General features: G+C 52.5%; 1 protein-coding gene across 2 annotated transcripts in view; it reads right to left on the reverse strand.

Moving 5' to 3' along the window:
* Nucleotides 1–20101, reverse strand: part of PREX1 (phosphatidylinositol-3,4,5-trisphosphate dependent Rac exchange factor 1) — a 181152-nt gene that overhangs the window by 44598 nt on the left and 116453 nt on the right. For both annotated transcript variants that reach the window (XM_025001304.2, XM_025001303.2), the window contains 7 exons: nucleotides 15451–15584; nucleotides 9503–9621; nucleotides 8772–8921; nucleotides 8237–8384; nucleotides 1662–1762; nucleotides 1143–1246; nucleotides 947–996 (listed from right to left, as the gene is read on the reverse strand). In XM_025001304.2, the coding sequence (XP_024857072.1) occupies nucleotides 947–996; nucleotides 1143–1246; nucleotides 1662–1762; nucleotides 8237–8384; nucleotides 8772–8921; nucleotides 9503–9621; nucleotides 15451–15584 (806 nt within the window). The remainder of the gene's footprint in view (nucleotides 1–946; nucleotides 997–1142; nucleotides 1247–1661; nucleotides 1763–8236; nucleotides 8385–8771; nucleotides 8922–9502; nucleotides 9622–15450; nucleotides 15585–20101) is intronic.

Here is a 20101-nt window from a genome sequence, read left to right on the forward strand (position 1 = left end):
GAATCACGGGAACTGATACAGCGCTCACCGTGTGCCGGCGCCACTCAGATTCACTCCTCATGACAACCCCAGGGGTGTGAGCTATGCTTATGCCCATTCCACAGATGCAGACACAGAGGCAAAAGAAGCTAGGCACCCCTCAACCACCACTCAACAAACATTTACTGAGGGCTCCTCTGCCCCGGACAGGCACTCTCCAGTATGTGGCTGGTTTCCAATCACTTAATGTTACATCAGAGTTCAGATTACACTCTTCAGTCTCAAGAGTGTGAAAGTACATGTGACTAGTGGCCAGTGTCCTGGACAGCACGGGTGCAGAGCGCTTCTACCAATGCGGGAAGTTCTACTGGCCAGCGCCTCTTTGGGTGCTGCTGAGGGTTTGGGGACACAGTGGTGAGAAAATTCCCTGCCTTTGGTGAGTGTACAATTCAGTGGGGGAAGACAAGACAGTACACAGACCAAGAAATAAATATAGAGTATGTCAGCCACTGACAAGCTTCAAGAAGAAAACCAAAGTATATTCCAGATGTGATACTTTAGAAAGGTGGTCGGGAAGGCCCCTCTGACTTGGGGACATTTGAAGGAAAGAAGGGAGCAGATATGTAGGGAAAGAACATCCTAGGCAGAGAGGACAGCAAGTGCAAAGGCCCTGGGGTGGATCCTATTATCATCCCCATTCCACAAAGGGAAATAGCTGCTCACCAACTCGCAGGCTGAGATCCAAACTCGGCCTTGTCTGACCCCAGAACTAACACCTTTCACCACCAAGCTGCAGTGTTTCCCAACAGATTAACTCACTTGACCCTCGAGACAAACCTACAGGGTAGGTGCAGTTATGAGTTCCATTGGATGGAGAAGGAGACCGAGGCTCAGAGAGGTTAAGTTACAGGCCCAAGGCCACACAGCTGAGAAGAGGCAGAGGTGAAGCTTGCAGAGAGTAACTTACTTGATCACAGGGGTGTAAAGGCTGTGGAGACGGCAGTAAAGCCTCACACCCTGAAAGAGAAAAAGGGGGAGTCTGGGATCGGGCCACATTCTCCAGGGGACAACAAATCCCGGCCGATAGGAGGGTGTGGGGAGTAGAGGGGGGGCTGGTGGGGGCAGTGGGGTCTAGACTGTGGGTCAGGGCAGAGGGTCCGCACCTTGGACATGATGTCCTCTAGCTCGCTTCGGGCCTTGTAGGTGCCGTCATCGTAGCGGAAGCGGTACATCACCTGCTCGTTCTTGAACTGGTGCTTGTCAGAGACTAGAAGGACCCAGGGCTAGTGAGGCCGAGTGCAGCCCCCTGGCCCCTCCCAACCCACACCACATCCTCACCCTCCACCCAGCCAGGCTCCATGCCAAGTGCAATTTCACCGAACCCCCTGCCCACGCTCCAACTGGAAACTAAAACTTCAATGGTTCTTGCTATTTTTTGCAGGGACAGAGAGAAAATTCTCCTCCCCGCCCATAACTTTACAAGGCCACCTTGCTTTCTGGGTGCCCCGAGTGAGTGCTGGATCTTCCAGCCCTGTGAGCCGTTTTATAAGGGCAGCCACTCTGTGCCCAGGGAACAGGTGGCCGCACAGCAGAGTAGAAATGGCCTCTGGGTTAGTTCCACACACAGTTGCTGAGGTCTGACCTGCCTACCCTCACCCCCCTCAGACCCAGGCCCCACTCACCATGGTGGATAATACCATTCTCCAACAAGGCTTGGCCCAGGTTCACACCTTCTTCCGTCTTGCTGATTTCACCAATTTCTAGGAGCCAGGCAACAAACTCACTGCCAGAAATATAAGATGCAGTTGAGAGGGCCACCCCTATCCTGGGACCATAGCTGCCAGCACTGAACTGGCTTGATCCCACCCACTCTCAGGAGTAACAGCCGAACTGCCTGTGGGGAAGCAGAGCTCAGGACCCCACAGGCCCGGGGTTCCTGCTGAAAAGTGAAAGTGAACGTGGAAGTCGCTCCGTCGTGTCTGACTCTATGGCCCCATGGAATTCTCCAGGCCAGAATATAGGAGTGAGTAGCCTTTCCCTTCTCCAGGGGATCTTCCCAACCCAGGGATCAAATCCAGGTCTCCCGCATTGCAGGCGTATGCTTTACCAGCTGAGCCACAAGGAAGCAGGTGTTCCTGCTGAGGCCAGATGCTTTTCCTCAAGACCAATGGCAGAGAGGTGGGTGTGAGCAGACCCCAGGCCCTGCCTCAAGCTAACTGGATGGATGGATGGATGGATGGATGGATGGATGGATGGATGGAAGGATGGATAGATGGAAGGATGGATGGATGGAAGGATGGATGGATGGATGGATGGAAGGATGGATGGATGGATGGATGGGTGGATGGAAAGAAGGATGGCTGGAAGGGAGGCGGGAAGGAAGGATGGACGGATGGATGGAAGGATGGATGGATGGATGGAAGGATGGATGAATGGATGGATGGATGGCTGGAAGGATGGAGGGATGGATGGAAGGATGGATGGAAGGGAGGCTGGAAGGAAGGATGGATGGATGGATGGAAGGATGGATGGATGGCTGGAAGGATGGCTGGAAGGATGGATGGATGGTAGACTGGAAGTATGGATGGATGGAAGGGTGGATGGATGGATGAAGGATGGATGGATGGATGGATGGAAGGGAGGCTGGAAGGAAGGATGGATGGATGGAGGAATGAGAGCATGGACACATGAGTGGACAAATGAATGAAAAGTGAGTAGATAATTGGATGATTCGACAGATAAATGACTACGTGACTGGGGAGCTTAGTGGGTAGGTGGGTGGAGGGAAGCATGAATGGATGGGTGAATGGTAAGTGGAGAGATTTATGGTAGATGGGGGGTGGGTGGGAGATGGATGATGGCTGGATGGGTGAACAGACAGAAGGAATGAAGAAACTAATAAGCAGGAAGAAATAAGGACCCAGAAAGATGATTGTAGAGAGTCAGGAGAGACAACCAACTCATGTTGTTCTCCCACTGAAAACCCTCCAATGAGCTGCCTGCTGTTGCTGTTGCTGCTGCTGCTGCTGCTGCTACTGCTGCTAAGTCGCTTCAGTCGTGTCCGACTCTGTGCGACCCCATAGACGGCAGCCCACCAGGGTCCCCCGTCCCTGGGATTCTCCAGGCAAGAACACTGGAGTGGGTTGCCACTGCCTTCTCCGAATGAGCTGCCTACTTACTCTCAAAAAACATCCAACTTCTGCCCACATGATGCCAAGGCCCTGCGTGAACTGTCCCCTGATCTCTGTTCTTTCACTTATTCTGCTTTACCGCACTCACCGTCTTCCCCAGCTCACAAAACATGCCAGACTCCTGCTTGCCTCAGGGCCTTTACACTTGCTGTTCCCGCTGCCAAGACACACGCTTCCCCAGCTCTTCACATAGCCCTTCTCTTCCATCTTTAGGTCTCAGCTCAAATATCACCTCCTTGAAGAAGTCTTCCCCAACCACCTCATCAAAACACCCCCCACACACACAAACCATCCCATCTTTCAGTTTTACTTCCTTTTTAGCACTCATCACTGGAGTCGTACTCTTTACAGATTTATGGATGCGTTTATCAGCCATCTCCCAGAACCAGAATGTCGTCTCCATGCTGATGGAGACCTGTTGTCTAACTCACAGATCTACACCCCCAGCACCTGGAAGAGGAGCCCAAGCACAGCAGGGCACAGTAACCTCGTGAACAACTGAAGGAATGAGCCATGCAACAAGAAGGAACATTCTGGGGGAAGCAGGAAGGCCTCAGCAAGAAAGATGTGCTCACAAGCCCAGAGGAAATGAGACAAATCCAATGTGACTACCCAGCGGGGCAGGGGCTCAGCCAGACCCCAGGTCCCAGGTCTCAGAGGAGTGTTTAGGGCTCCACGCAGAGCTCAGCCCAGTGGAAGTCAGCAGGAAAGGGGAGAGCTGGGGACGCGAGGCAATCTGTACTCAATGAAAGCGGGTGGCAGTTGGCCAGAGCACGGAGCTTATCGAAACCAGCTGTTCCGCCTCCAATTACAGGGCCAGAGGGGAGCAGGGCTATTTTTAGCTTTCCAGCATTTGGCGGAGCAATGACCTGCCTTATGTGTAGGTAGTGGGGTGTGCCGAGGCACTCAGGGAGCCCCAGCGCAGGCCAAGGAGAGCGTAGAAGAAACAGATCTATTCTGCGGAGCCCCGAGTAGGGAAGAGATTGTTCTGAGTCCTGTCCTCCCCCAGTGCTATTCCCCAAGTCCTCAAAATCAGCGGCAGAAAGAAAGCTGCCAGCAGCTGGGGGAGGCGAACAGATGTGGAGTGCCCACTCTTGGAAGCTGAGACTCGGCTACCAGCTGCCCACCAGCTGTCCCCTCAGGGGCCACCTCTGGCCCGGACCGGCGGCCCTGCAGCCAGGGTTGGGGAGAGACAGGAAGCTCCCTGCAGCAGCTGCCAGCACAGAAAAAGGCAGCCCAGACGACAGAGGAGCCGAGACCCAGCTTTCTGCCCCAAGTTGAGTCTTGACCTTTTTTGAGGATCAATTTGCTGGGCAGATTTGGGCAAATTGCTGTCCCTCTCTGGGCCTCCAAAGGGTCCATCTGGCAGGTGGTTCATTCAGGGACCCTCTGGATTTTGTCAGTAATTTTCGAATCACACTGAATCTTGAGCTGGGATCCAGGGTTCAAAACCAGACATCATTCACCTCTAATGCAGGGACCCTGACCTCTCGTAAATGAGTGAAAAGGGCCAGGTGGAAACTCTGCTGAGCCAGCCAGCACTTCTGGAGACGGCAGCCACTCAGGGCGGCCAACCATGTCCACACGGGGAGACTAAAGCATCTTATGACTTTTCAAGAGAAGCCAGAAATCCAGCGTTTCCTGTGAAATCTCCCAACTGTTAAATGTGGACACTGAATACCAAGTTTTATGGAAAACACGTCTGCAAAGCGCACTGGGTCAAGGGGGCATCGTCTGCCTCCACGGGGCGCAGGGAAGAGAGTACAGGCGGGAGGATCAGCCTCTGAGTGAGAAATAAGGAAACCAGTGGTCTGCCAGTTGGTGGGGGCCAGGGCACGAGGAGCAGCGAGATCTAGTCTTCCAGAAAGACGGAACTGGATGCAGGGTGGGGGTGCTGGGGACGCAGGGAGCAGATCAGCCTACGTGGGCAGGAGCCAGAGAGTTAGCATGCATCAGCCTTCGTCGCTCTTCATTCCTGCCCCACTATATCATGCACCCAGTAAACATGGATCTCACTTACTGAATGTCAAATCCAAGGCTGGGCACAGGGGATACACAGGTACGCCTTGACACTCTTCCCAGGAAAGTCCCTGAGCTGAGACCCAGTGTCCACTCACTCTCAGTACAAGAGTCCCATTTCTCTTGCTCATCTGCTCCACGACCTTGAGCTCCATGAGGGCAGGAACTGGGGGTGGGGGTCGGGGGGGTTATGTTCACCCATGTGACTCCATGGTCTGAAATGCTTCCAGGGGGGTGTCTGCAGCAATGCCTGTCAAGTCACTATTTATCACCTACTATGTACTGACGGGGCTTCCCTGGTGGCTCAGGGATAAAGAATTCACCTGCCAACACAGGAGACGCGGGTATCTTGATCCCTGGCCTGAGAAGATCCCCTGGAGAAAGAAATGGCAACCCACTCCAGTATTCCTGCCTGGGAAATCCCATGGACAGAGGAGCCTGGCAGGCTACAGTCCATGAGATCATAAAAGAGCTGGACATGACTTAGCAACTAACAGCAATCGTGCACTGATAATGACAGTAAACCACAGTGTCATGTGAAGATTAAAAGGCACGGCCACGTGGCCACACGTGGAGCGGAGAAAGGCTGCCTGGCCATGTCCCTAGGGCTCCTGGTTCCTTCCACCTGAGGGGATCTGGGTGTCAGCCGGGAAGAAAGAAGACCACGGCCCCGGGCTGGGGGCAGAGCAAAGCCGTGCAGGGAGGTGAGTTCCATTAGCACGATGATAAACAGTCATCAGTCCTGGCCCTGTTTCAAATGAGCAATGAAAGAAATCTCCCTAATCCTTCCTAAGGGGACAAAACACTGCTGAAGCTCTAATTACAGACCGGTTATCCCGTCCGGCTGGACTAAGCTCTTCGAAGGGTTCGGCAAGGGGCAGGGAGGGCCTCTGACCCTGGGGGGCCGGAAGCACACCTCTCCTAAGAGAAAAACCTCCTTCCTTGCCCAGGGATTAGGGGATTAGCTGATGGAGACCGGCCAGGCTGCCCCTTCCTGGCTTCCCGCAGGTCTCGGGCCCACACTCACCCCTCCACAGAGCCTCCCAGGGAACACGGAGCGGGGTCCCTGACCTGAGGGCAAAACCCGACTCAAAGGCATCGCTGCCACCTCTCAGGGTCCCAACAACCCCTAAGACCCCCTGGCTGCTGCCAGGCCAATCGTAAGCCTCAGGCCGTGACCCCTACCCCACCCCCCAGCCCCAGCTTCACACTCTCCAACTGCCCATCCAACAACGTTTCAATATCTGTCAATATGCAAATGTCTACGGGGCATCTCAACCTTATTAACATGTCCAAACCACGATTCCAAGTCTCCGCACCTTTCCCCACCTGGCTTCCAGGCCACCGCACTCACCAGCCTGCCTCCCACCTCTCTGCCAGCTTCCTCTCCTTTGATAGCTGCTCCTCCTCCCCAGGGCCCAGTCAATCCCTACCTCATTTCTTTCCTGCCCTCTTTCTACTCATTCCCTTGCAGATTTCATTCAGTTTCATGACTTTGAAAACCATCTAAACGCCCACATGCCCTGCACTTAGGTCTCTAATCCAGACTTTTCTCCCTGAGTCAAGATTCCATATCCACCTAACAAGTCGACATCTCCATCTGGGGGCCGGTCCCTATATAAGCATCCAAATGTCCCCTGGGCTGTACCCCCGCCCCCTGAAACCTCCCTGCGTCTCCCCCGCCACTTCTCAGCAAGCAGCCATCTATCCTTCCAGGTGCTCATAATCCTTAATTCCCTTCTTCCCTCACCCTGTCAGCAAATGCCATCACCTTCAAGATGACCCAGAATGTGACACTTGCCGCCATCTTCACGGTGACCACCCTAGACCAAGTCACCTCTCCCCTGGTCTATGACAGCAGAATAATTCCAGCAGCTTTTATCCCAGGCCTCCCCAAAAGCTTTGGAGAAGCAAGTGGGATGAGAGTTAATGAATTCTAAACAGAACCCCAGCCTCACAGGCAAGCTTCTCTCCCCAGAAGCTTTGTGAGGCCCCAGGCACTCTCCTACCCTCTCCAGAGCGTGACCACCAGGTCTAACACACAGAGGGGCCTGGGAACAATTGGCTGGTTTTACGGGGATTCCAATTCTTCCTCCGCTTCTCCCAGTGCCCAGCCTGCTCCCCCAAGTGAATGAGATTTAAACCTGGGTTTAGGATCCAATCCCAAATCACCTGCATTCTGGCCCTTTGATCCTCGGTTATAAAACAGGGGCAGGGGCAATAACATTTTATTATTAGGAAATAATGTAGTTCCCAAACAGAGAAATTGGAGGCCCTATCTACTGAAAGCCATGGGAGACCTCCCTCCCCTTATGGATCTCCTAAAGGGAGGTCTTACCAGACACCCACCCGTCGAACACCTCGCTCTCAGACTTCCAGCCTCTAAAACTGTGAGAAAATACATCTCTGTTGTTTCAGCTGCCCAGACTCTGGGACTTTGTTAGGGCATCTGAACAGACTAATTCAAAGGTCTACATTTGCTCTTCCGGCCCTCCCAAAACCTTTGAAATCAACTCTCTGCATTAAATACCTCTTTGCTTGAAATAGCTACAGGGGCCTCTCTTTGCTTAAATGCTAGAGCAGCATTTTTCAATCTATGGTGGGCAACCCACTCATAGTTTGTGAAAGCAATTTTATGGGGTCGCACAGAGTCGGACACGACTGAAGCGACTTAGCAGCAGTAGCAGCAGCAGTATTTTTGAAATGAAGAAATGAGTAGAACAGAATACGCAAATACTTGTAGAGTGTATAAAGCACAGTAAATTCTGTGAAACTTTGGCTTCGATCATACAATTAATGGATCCTATGTGTGTACCCGGTCACAATATCAACCTTACATTTTGCAGTGAGCTGTGGTCAAAAACATTTGAAAGACCTCATAAGGGGACCTCACTACGCTTGACCGCCAAGGGCTGTTCCATAAGGATTTAGGGTGCTTGAGTGGCTCTGCCCAGGGGGGCTCCTGGGGGACGGGGCAGAGCTGGGAAGAGCCAGGTGAGTGCAGCCGAGGCCCAGGGACCCAGGGGAGGGCAGGCGCAGGCACGCACTTGCCGAGGAAGCACTTGGGAACGGTGCTCAGCTTTCTCCGGCGGTCCTTGATCAGGTTCACCTTCTTGCTCATCATCATGTGGTACAGCTTCTCCCCCTTCTCCGCGATCATGACGTAGGCGTCGCGCTCCATGCCCAGCTTCAGGCCTACGGAAGACACGGTCAGTACCAGGCGCTGGGGAGCCCAGGGGACAGGCCTGTGGATCCCGAAAGCCTGTCCCCAGCTGACCCCCACGACTGCCAAGAATCCCAGGACGACCAACCACATTGGCACGACCTTAGGCAAGTCTCCTCCACTAGCCCTCAGGCTTCCCATCTGTCTAGTGGGCTAAACCAGATAAGCTGAGCTCCGACCAGTTACCACAGTCTCAGAGCTCCTACCCCTTCAAAGACCTGCTTTTTGGCAGGTGGTCCCAACCTCTCTGGAAAGGACCCTATGCCCTGTCCCCAGACACAGCTCTCACTCGACAGGAGGGATCAGACAGGGGGAAGCCATATACGCTCCCGGATCCGAGAAAGCCCCCGGCCACGCACTCTCGCGCTGCTCCCGCTCGCGGATTATGGCGTCCAGCCACTTCTGCTTCTCCTCCGCCGTCTTGGCCATGCAGACAAACCACTTGTTCTTGGCCGTGTTGTGGATCTTCCAGCCGTTGGTGACAGTGTAGCCATTGCTGTGATAATCCGCTAGCGGGGGCAGGAGGCAAAGGGAGGGGGTCAGCATGGACTCAGCCATATAACTCAACATTCATCATTATACGCTTATGTGAGGTCATGGGACCAGCCCTGCCTGCTCCAGGAAGACAGGGCAGTGGAGACCTCAATGGGATCGGGTTTGGGGGTTGAACTTACCACCCTTCAAATGCTCCCTCTCCTATCTCTTCTCTGGTGGGCAAGGAAGACCTGCCCATAAAGAAGTCTCCCCCAGTGCTTCCCTGCCTCCTTGCCCATCTCCTTCGTGCACTTTAGGCTGCTTAAAACCCTAGTTTTAAGGATGGTCCAGTGGTTAAGAACCCGGCCGTCAATGTAGGGGACATGGTTTGGATCCCTGGTCTGGGAAGATTTCACGTGCCATGGGGCACCTAAGCTGGTGTGTGCTGTAACTACTGAGCCTGTGCTCCAGAGTCCGGGAGCCACAACCACTGAGCCCACAGGCTGCAACTACCGAAGCCCGTGCTCCACCACAAGGGGAGCCACCGCAGTGAGAAGCCCACGCCGCACAGCAAAGTGGGGAGGCTGGCCTCAGGCAGGGCGTGGGCGGGGCCTACCTGTCCCGTCCTCCACGTTCTCCACCTCCATGACCTCAGTGTTGATTCGACCCCGGAAGATGTACAAGGAGCCATTGATGGATTTGGTCCTCTTGGTGGATTTCTTGCCCCCAGTGACCCTGAAAGACAGCGGGAAGTCAGTGTCCCCTACCCGTCCCCTCCCCGCGCCTCAGTCATCTTCAACAGGGTGATCGGGTGCAGGACAGTGGCACAGAAAGGACAGCCGGGGACAGGAGCAGGGCAGGAACTGGCTTAGAAGTGTGGCATTTTGGCTGGTGCTGGGGTGACTTGAGCAAGTCTCTTTTCCACTCTCAGCCACAGCTTCCTCATCTGGAAAATGGGCTAATAACCTTGCTGACTTCCCAGAGCTACTTTTGAGCCAACAGGAGATGTGGATGTGAAACCAATAAGGACCAATAGAAACCCCACTCTTCTAAGGCTAGAAAATGGGTAGAGGCTGTCAGGGTGTCTAACAACAGGAACTGCCTGAAAGAAAACCAGAATGGAGAGGACCTCCATTTCTACATGGAGAAATCTGCATCTACCTACCCACCGCTGAGTCACTCGCTCAGGGGGACTCTCACACACCCACTTAGTCACTTGACAAACCATCTGACCAGCACTTCCTCTAGGAAGGCTACCAAGGTGGGACTGGGGGAGTCACCCACCCATGCATTCAACAGGTGATTGAGAGAATACCTACCGGGCACTATTCTAGGTGCTAGGGCTGCAGCAAGACGTAGTCTCTGAGACTACATCTTCCACTATGGGAGGGCAGGAGGCACCCCCAAAGCTCTCCATCATCCCCCCTTCTGGCTCCTACCCCCTGCAAGATTAACCACTATCCTGATGTCTAACCTCTTGGGTTCACTTTCCTGTTTTGGAACTTCACATTCATGGAATCACACAGGGTGATGGTGACGGACACTTGGGTTGGCTTCAGTCTCGTGCTGTGCCTTATGTTCTGGCATGTGTGTCTTAAGAAGAACATACATGTGCCTTTCTTCGGGTTTATCTACCTAGGAGTTGAATTGCTCAGTTATAAGGAATGCACACAACTTGCTTTGGTAGACGCTGCCAAGCCATAACAATTATCCCACCCCAGCGGCGTACAGACACTCCAGTTGCTCCACAGTCTCCATAACTGGTACTGAATTTCTCATTCTGGCCATTTTGGTTGCCGAGAGGAGTGTGTCTAATAAAGATGTCATCTGTATTTCCCTGGTGAGTAATGAGGCTGCACACTTTTTCATGTTTATTAGCCATCTGGTATCTTCCATTTGTGAAATGACTGTCCCTTGACCATTTTTCTGTTGGGCTGTCTTTTTCTCAATGCTTTATAACAGGGCTCAGCAGATTTTCTTCTGAAAAGGAACCAGCGTGTAAATATTTTCAGCTGGGTGGGCCATATGGTCTCTGTTACAACTACTGAACTCAGCCCTTGAGGCGTGAGTGCATCCAGAGACAACACAAAAATGAATGGGCATGGCCATTTGCCAATAAAACTTTATTTATAAAAATAGGCAGAAGGCCAAAGTTGGTCTACATATTATGGACACGAGTCCTTTGCAAAGTGATAGCAAAGATCTTCTCCTCCTCTGTGGCCTGGCTTTTTATTCCCTTCTTGTTGTCTTTCGAGGAACAAAAGTTCTTAATTTTAATGTAGTCTGATAAATATATTTTTCCTTTATAATTATACTTTCTGTACAATTTAAAAATCTTTGCTTACCCCCCAGGTCATGAAGACAGACTCCTATGCCTTCTTCTAGAAGCTTTATTGTTTTATTGCTCACATTTAAATCAATGATCCATCTGAAGTTGACTTTTGTATATTGTATGAAGGGTCAAGACTCATCTTTTTCCCGCTGGTTATCAAACTGATCCAGCACCATATACAGAACCACACTGGTACTTTTGTTGAAATTTCAATGACTGCTTTCATGTAGGTCTGTTTCTGGACTCACTACTGCACTCCATTAATCTGATTTTACACCATTTTAACCACACAATCTTAATTACAGCAGCTTTCCAGCAGCCTTGGTGTCAGGAGTCAAAGTCCTCTATCTCTGTCCTCCTTCAAAACTGTCTTAGCTGTCTTTGTTTGTGTTTCCATGTAAACTTAAAAATCATTTATGTACACAGACACACAACCTCCCTCCTGCAATTTTTATCAGAATCACATTGAGGTTCTAGACAACGTCTGATAAGAGAATGCAAAGCACTTGCTGGTGATGAGGGGGTAAGGCAGGTCAGAATGAAGGACAGCTAAGACTCTGGCCTCACAGCCTGGGTAAATGGTGGTGCCCTTTATTAGGAATGAAGAAGACTCAAGGAGAAAAAGGTCTGGAGCAGACGTTGCAATGAAAAGGAAGAGTCTCAGAACTCCCCTGGCGGCCCCATGGTTAAGATTCCACGCTCCCAGCACAGAGGGCACAGGTTTGGTCCCTGGTCGGTAACTAAGATCCCACATGCCACGTGGTAAGGCCTAAATAAAATGAAGATCTTGTTTCAAACCCAAGTGAAGTGTGAGCTGTGTGTGACTAAACCAAGGGGAGACACGGTTTTAGATTTCTCCTACTCTACACACCCTGTTCCAGGCGCCATTCCAGCCACCTTATGTGTTTTACCTTGATCTGTAAAAACAACCTCATGAGATGGAGAGTGCTCTCACCCCCACTAAACAGACAGAAAAACAGAGGCATTAAGAGTTGACACAGCGAGCGGCAGCAGCGTCTCTGCATTTTCAACCACTACACACTGCTGACGCCTCCATGATCTGAAACGAACATTGAGACACAGGAGACTTGGCTCTTCTGTGCCCAGTTTCCTCTTCTGAAGAACCGGGAGGTGAGTTTTTAAAACTCTCCCTTCCACTTCTGACACCTGAGAAGCCTCTATTTTTATTTTTTTTAATACGTATTTCTTTGGCCACCTGGGTCCTGGCTGCAGCAGGCAGGATCTTCGCTGTATCTTGGGGAATCTTTCATTGCAACTTGCGGGCTCAGCAGCTGAGGCACACGAGGTTAGTTGCCCCTCCTCATGGGGGATCTTAGTTCCCCAACCAGCGATGGAACTTGCGTCCCCTGCGTTGAAAGGCAGATTCCTAAGCACTGGACCACCAGGGAAGGCCTGAACAGCCTCCAGTTTTGAATCCGACCAGAAGCACTCTTGAGTCAGAGACCTCTCCTGACCCATGACCCGGACTGGTGGTGCCTGGTGAAGCCATAACCAGAGGCAGACAGCTACCAGCATCGGGCGTTTCCTGGGACCACATCAGGGTCGGGCCGGGAGCTCCATCCACCGCTGATGGCCCCACCCCTCCGAGACCTCTCAGAGCCCAGCCCTCGGGCTCCTGACCCAGTGCAGGAAAGGTGGCAGCCTGCCAGCTTCTCCCGGGTGACGTGTGCCCTCTGCCTCCAGCCGGCCCTGCTCACTCGCAAGCCTGAGGCCGGAAACGGAGTTACAAGAGCTCGTGTGGCCACAGGGCCGGCCCCAGAAGGCCCCCTGGGGATCCAGCCCCACCAGCATCAGCTGCTTTGGCTCCAGCGGAGGAAGAGCCCGTGTGGGGGTGGCTGAAGCCTGAGTAAACTCGGCCCGGGCTGGGGGCCCACAGGGGCCTGAAGGGACGTGCTGTTTTCTAAACCCCCGGATTCTGGGAAAAGGGCCTGCCTCAGACGGCCTGGGGAGGTGCTGCGGGCAGGGCTACGGGTGGATGCTGGCCGTGGCCTTGGCATTGCCGAAGGAGGACTCTCAGGAGGGCCCCAGTGAGGACAGGCAGGGCGCAAGGCGGGAGGAGAGGGCAGCGTTGATGGAGGGACAGGAGGACACGAGAGTCACAGACAGACCAAGGGAGTGAGAGGGAAGAAAACGTCAGTGAGAAAGAGACACATGGCCCAGCCACGCAGAGACGGTGAGGAAGGACACGGAGGCCTCTGACCAGAAGGAGCAAGCCCCAGAACAAGGAGGGAAGGGGGCAGAGGGAGGGGCCTGTGGCCGAAGTGCCTACTGTGTGCTAAAGCTGCACTCACAGGATCACACTGAATAGGAACTCGTCACCTGTGGAGGTAATCAGTAACAGCAGCTACTCATTCTGGGCACTTACTATGCGCCAAGCAAACTTAACAGGTTTGTCCTTCAAAATGGCTCTGTGGGGTACAGGATAATTCAACCTATTCCACAGATGAGGAAATTGAACGAGAGAGGCAAAGTCACAGAGTTAGAGAAATAATAAGGAACTCGGCTCTTAACCAAACACTATTGTAACTTTTTTTAAATCAACCCCATTTTACAGAAGAGAAAACTGAGGCTCAGAGAGGTCAGACTGCTGAAGGAGGACGATGAGAAGCTTCCCCACGCCCACACTGAACACCCCTCACTCATCCTGTGGAACGGTTCCTCACCACAACCTTAGAAGGCCAGCAGAACCAGACAAGGAAAACGAGGCTCAGGGAGGCAGTAAGTGAGAAGCCCAGAACCAAGAAGGAAAGCAGAGGTGATGCCGAGAGTAAGGCCCAGATCTGGACCTCCCCTCAGCCCCAGCCTTTGCTAGATAAAAGAATAAAGAAGCCTCTGGCAAGTCACTATTTTGTCCCGTAGCAACGTAGCAGGAAGAAGTTTCATTCAAAATGGGCTGCACTGGTCAGTTGTGACGGTTCTCTACCTCCTCAGCGAGAAAACTGAAAGGCAGGGATTCTCCTGGCCCACCAACCTACCCACCCACTCGTCCATCCAACCATCCACTCAAGCCCCCACCCCTCCGTCTCCTAACTTTCCCTCTATCCACTCATTCATTCATCTCTCCATCAACGCAGCCATCCAATCACCCAACCTTCCACACCAGGGACTAGCCACTCTGGCAACTACCAACCAATCATTCTTCAACACACCCATCCAACAGACCATCTATCCACCAATCTCTAAACCTCCACCATCCACCCAGCCTCCCAATTTATGACCATCCAACCATCCATCCATCTACCCATTTACTTATAAAGGCCCAACTCAACTTTCATCTAAACACACCTCTGCCAGCCCATCATGTCTTCATATTGATTCTCCAACGACCCAAACATAGATTCCCCCAACCAACTATCTATCCCTCCATCCAACAGGCTCCTAAACTCCAACCACTCACTCATTCATCTACTCACTCATCTGTCTACCGATCAGTTCATACACGCATTCACAAGCACTGCCTCCAGGCCTCCCTTCACCTACATCCATTAATCTCCCAAACTTCCACCTAGGCATCTATCCCTCCTCCCATTTGCCCACACATCCTACCAAACGTCCATCCCCATCGGTCTACCACTCATCCACCCGTCCATTCACTCTGCAAAGTTTAAGACGCTCCAATGAAAGACACAGAGATGACGAAGACACTATCTTTACTTCAAAAAATGTAACAGGAGAAGGACCCCCTCCCCTCGAACCATCTATCTTTGGATCTTAGAATCACAAGATGCGAGTGCCACAAAAAAATCTCCAAACTCCCATGACCGCCTCGCCCTACACTGCCCACTACAGCAGCCACAAGCCACGGGTGACTGCTGAGCACTTAAAGGTCCCTGGCACAAACTGAGACGAGCTGTAAGCGTAACAGACACACTAGATTTTGAAGCTTTAGCGTACGTTTTTTAAAAGAATGCAAAATACCTATTCACTCAATTTTTTAAACTGATTAGGTAGAATGATAATATTTGGGGATATATTGGGGTAAATAAAATATATTATCTAAATTTATTCCACCTACCTCTTTTTGCTTCTCTAAATGCTACTAGAAAATTTTAAATAACCTATATTCCTGGAGAGTGCTGATCAAGAACAAATCTCTCAACTCAGAGGAGAAAAGGGAGGCCCAGCGCCCCAGGAGAAACTGTCAAGAGTGCAACCGGATCCCAGCCTCCTGACCCACCCAGGCAGCCCTGGCCCCACCTCCAGGCACTCACCTGGATTTCCGCTTGCAATAGACAAGCAGGTTGTCGAAGAGGAAGAAAGCTCTCTCCTGGATGTTGCCCGCAGAGATTTTTAACAAAGTCCCTTGCAGGAGGAGCTGGGTGCAGATGTCCGTGAGGTTGGAGCCCTAGGAGAGCAACAGGGCAGGGTGCAGTACATGAGCTGGTGAATCCAGGAGACAGCCCTTGGGGATACCCCTCTTTGTTTCCAGAGACAGACCTGCCCCTGCCTCCCTCACACCCCCAAAATCTCAATGCACCACTGGAGGTGAGCAGACAGAAACCCAATCGACAGTACCACCCAATCGACAGCTTCCCTCTGCTGGCAGGAGAGCATACAGAGACGACCATCGCTCAGAGAGGGGACCTGGGACCTGGCAAGGTGGAAGGACTCACTCAGCCCACACGGCCCAGGCAGTGTTTTGTTATAGGTTTTGTTGTGTTTTGTTTAGTTGGTTTTTTGCCAATCCCCTCCCCCCCCCCATTTATTTGTGTCTTGACTTGTTTCTTTATTTCCTCCATGAGAATGCCACCTCTGGGACTTCTCTGGTGGTCCAGTGGCTAAGACACCAAGCTCCCCAGGCAAGGCGTCCAGGTTCGTGCCCTGGTCGGGGAACTAGATCCCACACGCCGCAACGAAGAGTTCGCATACCACACCGAAAGCTCCTGCATGCCGCAAGACTGAGAACAGCCAAGTAAATACATAGATATTTTTTAAATGCTGGCAGAATTCATTATATACATATAAAGAATGCCACTTTCCTAAGGACAGGAAGCATTATCGAGCATCTATCAACCATTTGCCACTGTACTTCTAGCACCTCCCACACACTCTGACACACAGTAGGTGCTCAACAAATGCTTGCAGAACAAGTGACCAACCCCACGTGAACATCACCAGGGGAAGGATTCTGAGAGCACCCCCTCTAGCTGCAGGTGTGAGAAGCGATGGGAACCATTCCTGAATTCTACCTGGTCATCTGTGCTAAATAACGAAGATGCCGGGTGTGTGTGGAGTGCACTGAATTCTCGTGGGGCTCAAGCAGCGTGATCAGGAAAGGCGCTGGGGAGCCCGGGAGGATGGCGAAGATAAAGAGGCTGAGGATGCGGACGGGGCGAGGTCCCTGCTGGAAGGAGGACACGGAGCCAAGGACCACACAGGTCCATCTGGAGCTCTGAGCGGACCAGGGCCCGGGGCAGAGAGATCTTACAGTGATAAGAGAGAGGAAGCGGGAAAGAGACCGTGGAGGGCATGGGCCCCTGGGGAGGGGGGAGTCTCAGACCCATGCTCCTCTTCCGTCCGAGAAAGGTGGTTTCAGCTGGCACGTGGCTGCCCAACCACAGACTCCACGTCTCAGCATCCCTCATGCCAGGCATGGTCCTGTGACGATATTCTAGCCAGTGTGCCCCGCTTCTACATCCTTTTCTTGAGAGAAAACCACCTCCCTCCCGTTCCTCCCTTATCTCCTCTTGCCTAGGATGGAAGGTGGCCAGAGTGGCAGGACCCGCTGTAGCAGATGGCAGAGGACAGCGTTGGAAGGGACCAGGGTCCGAATGGAGCAGGGCCGCCCCACCCCCAGCCTGCATCACTACTGAGAAATAAACCGCTGGGCTGGTTGTTTTGTTGCTGTTCTTGTTTTGGCTGCAGTGCACGGCACGCCGGATTTCAGTTCCCTGACCAGGGATCGAACCTGTGCCCCTGCAGTGGAAGTGCAGTGCCCGAACCACTGGACTGCCAGGGAAATCCCAAGATTTTTATCTCACTTAAACCATTAAAATCTCTCTTTTGTAGAGCCTCCAACTTTAAGTGCTTGATGTACTTTAAATACATCAAGATAAGGATGGAGGCCCCATCCATTGGTGGGGCCTCTGACACTGAGGCCCAGGGGATATGGCACGAAAGTGTTTATTTTAGGGGAAATTCATTACAAACCTGCAGATCACAGAGTAGCAAGAAACCAAGAGACAAGATGCTGTCTCTGCCTGGAAATGAACTGAGGGAGGAAAGAGCCGGGATTCTTCACAGAATCTCCTTCCCCAGACACTCAACACCCAGGAGCGACAAGTTCATACCCCAGAGAGGCCTGCTATCTCAATTATTTCTGAGACCCAGCAAGGGGAACTGGTTTTGGCAACTCAGAAATGAGACTGTCTGCTACCTACCCTCCGCAATTCCCTCCGTTGCTGTCAGAGTGGGTTTGTTTGGTGCCCATGGGCCAGCTGGAAACAACAAATCCATTCACCCAGTGGTGCCAGAGAGCCCCCTCTGGGTCTTGGAAAACCAACTTCTTTGCAGCCAAGGGCTGTGCAGCCCAGGACACAAGCACATACCCGTTAACAGAAATCACCACCTAGATGCTTGTGTGCCACCGGCAGATACATGACACCCACAGCACAGCAACCCAGCACGGTAGTGTGCCTGCTGCTCCAACGATATGGGGGCAAAAGCAGCCCCTGGAGCCTCAGCATCCACGCAAATGGAGAGCGCGACTCCCTGGTGATGAGAGTCCATCCACGGCCCACAGGGCAGCTCAGAGCAGACGGCAGCACGACACTTCCTTCGAGACCCCGTGCTTCTGTCTCCTCTGTCCACCTCACTCGTGCCCGCCTACCAGTCCTTCCAGGCTCCAAAGGGGATTTGGGCTGCTTGCACGTGCTGTGCTTAGTCGCTCAGTCATGTCCAACTCTTTGCAACCCCATGGACTGTAGCCTGCCAGGCGCATCTGTCCATGGGATTCTCCAGGAAAGAATACCAGAATGGGTGGCCATGCCCTTCTCCAGGGGATCTTCTCAACCCAGGAATTGAACCCAGGTCTCCCACATTGCAGGCAGATTCTTAACCCTCTGAGCCACCAGGGAAGTAGTCCAATGCATAGTATTTTAGAATAACTATACTCAGAGTAAAGGGAATACCCAGATTTGTGAGATACAGAGCACCAGCTGACACCAAAACGAAGGGAACCAAAATGCTGTCGTGCCCATTGCCCTTCAGGGTGGAAGGCTGCTTGTATAGGAACCTACCACCGGGCCCGGCTGTAGGGACCAAGAGCCCAGAGGCCATGCAAACCTAGACCAAGGCCAGGGGACCGCAGAGAGAAGCACACCTAGCCTGGGAAGTTGCCTCCCTGGCCTCAGCCAACGGCCACCCAGAAAACTGCATCTGAAGTGCCCAGGATGCTGCAGAGGGAGGCCTCTTCCACCCCAGCTCTGCTAAGAAAGAAGCCCAGCTGACAGTCTCCCTGGAATCCTTCAACCCAGGTCAGGGGTGGGGCTAAGGACCAGATACACACGAAGAGGCTGAACACCACGGAGTCCGCCGGTCAGGGCTGCAGGCCTCCTTCAGACAGAGCAGAAGTGAAGTGCTGTGCAGAGAAGAGGGCGAAAGCTAACACAGGTGCATGGCTTACCACCCGCCAACTCCGGTTCTAAGTATCTCACAGAACTCCATTAATCCTTACAACTCTCACTTTACAGAAACGGAGTTTCACTTTAGGAAACAAAGGCACAGAACAGCGAAGTGACTTGTTCAAGGTCACACAGCTAGTCCAGGCTTGCCTGGTAGTTCAGCTGGTAAAGAATCCGCCTGCAAAGCAGGAGACCCTGGTTCGATTCCTGGATCTGGAAGATCCCCTGGAGAAGGGATAGGCTACCCACTCCAGTATTCTTGAGCTTCCCTGGTGACTCAGGGAAAGAATGAGCTGGTAAAGAATCCACCTGCAAAGGAGGAGACCCTGGTTCAATTCCTGGGTCAGGAAGATCCTCTGGCGAAGGGATAGGCTACCCACTCCAGTATTCTTGGGCTTCCCTGGTGGCTCAGCTGGTAAAGAATCTGCCCGCATTGCGGGAGACCTGGGTTCGATCCCTGGGTTGGGAAGATCCCCTGGAGAAGGGATAGGCTACCCACTCCAGTATTCTTGGGCTTCCCTGGTGACTCAGGGAAAGAATGAGATGGTAAAGAATCCGCCTGCGTTGTGGGAGACCTGGGTTCGATCCCTGGGTTGGGAAGATCCCCTGGAGAAGGGAAAGGCTACCCACTCCAGTATTGTGGCCTGGAGAATTCCATGGACTATATAGCCCATGGGGTCGCAAAGTGTCGGACACGACTAAACGGCTTTCACGATGATACAGCTAGTGAGTGGGTGGGCTGAGACCTGAACCCAGACAGGTGGCCCTACTGCCCCACCCTCTCCCCTCTGCCACCTGTGCCCCTCCTAGACGGGGACCTGAAGTGTTTTGATGCATCTGTCTGCCTACAGCAGGGGTCTTCAGAGGGGCAAGAGCACAAGGCATCCCAGAGCGGGTGGGAAGAACATACAAGAACTTCTATTTATGGCCCCTCTTTTTAACTTCACGTTTTCCTCACGTTTCTTTCCTGCTGTCTCTCTTTGGGGGAGTGAACAGTGGACAGTCTCTTAAGCCAGGGCATCCAGAGCCAGTAAGAGTGGTATGTTCTCTCTTTTTCTTATTAAGACCATGCATGTCTTTTTACGACCGTGAGCTTCTCACGGAAGTCTGTGGAGCATCCCTTTGCAGGAGGGTCAGCCCACACTGGTACAAGCCCTGCCAAAGTTGCATGATGCTTTCTCATCTAAAAAAATCAAACAAGAAATCCTGCTTTGCAGCCACGGCTCTTCCTGACATTTAT

This window comes from Bos taurus, chromosome 13 (genome assembly GCF_002263795.3).
Source record: "Bos taurus isolate L1 Dominette 01449 registration number 42190680 breed Hereford chromosome 13, ARS-UCD2.0, whole genome shotgun sequence".
Classification (NCBI taxonomy): domain Eukaryota; kingdom Metazoa; phylum Chordata; class Mammalia; order Artiodactyla; family Bovidae; genus Bos; species Bos taurus.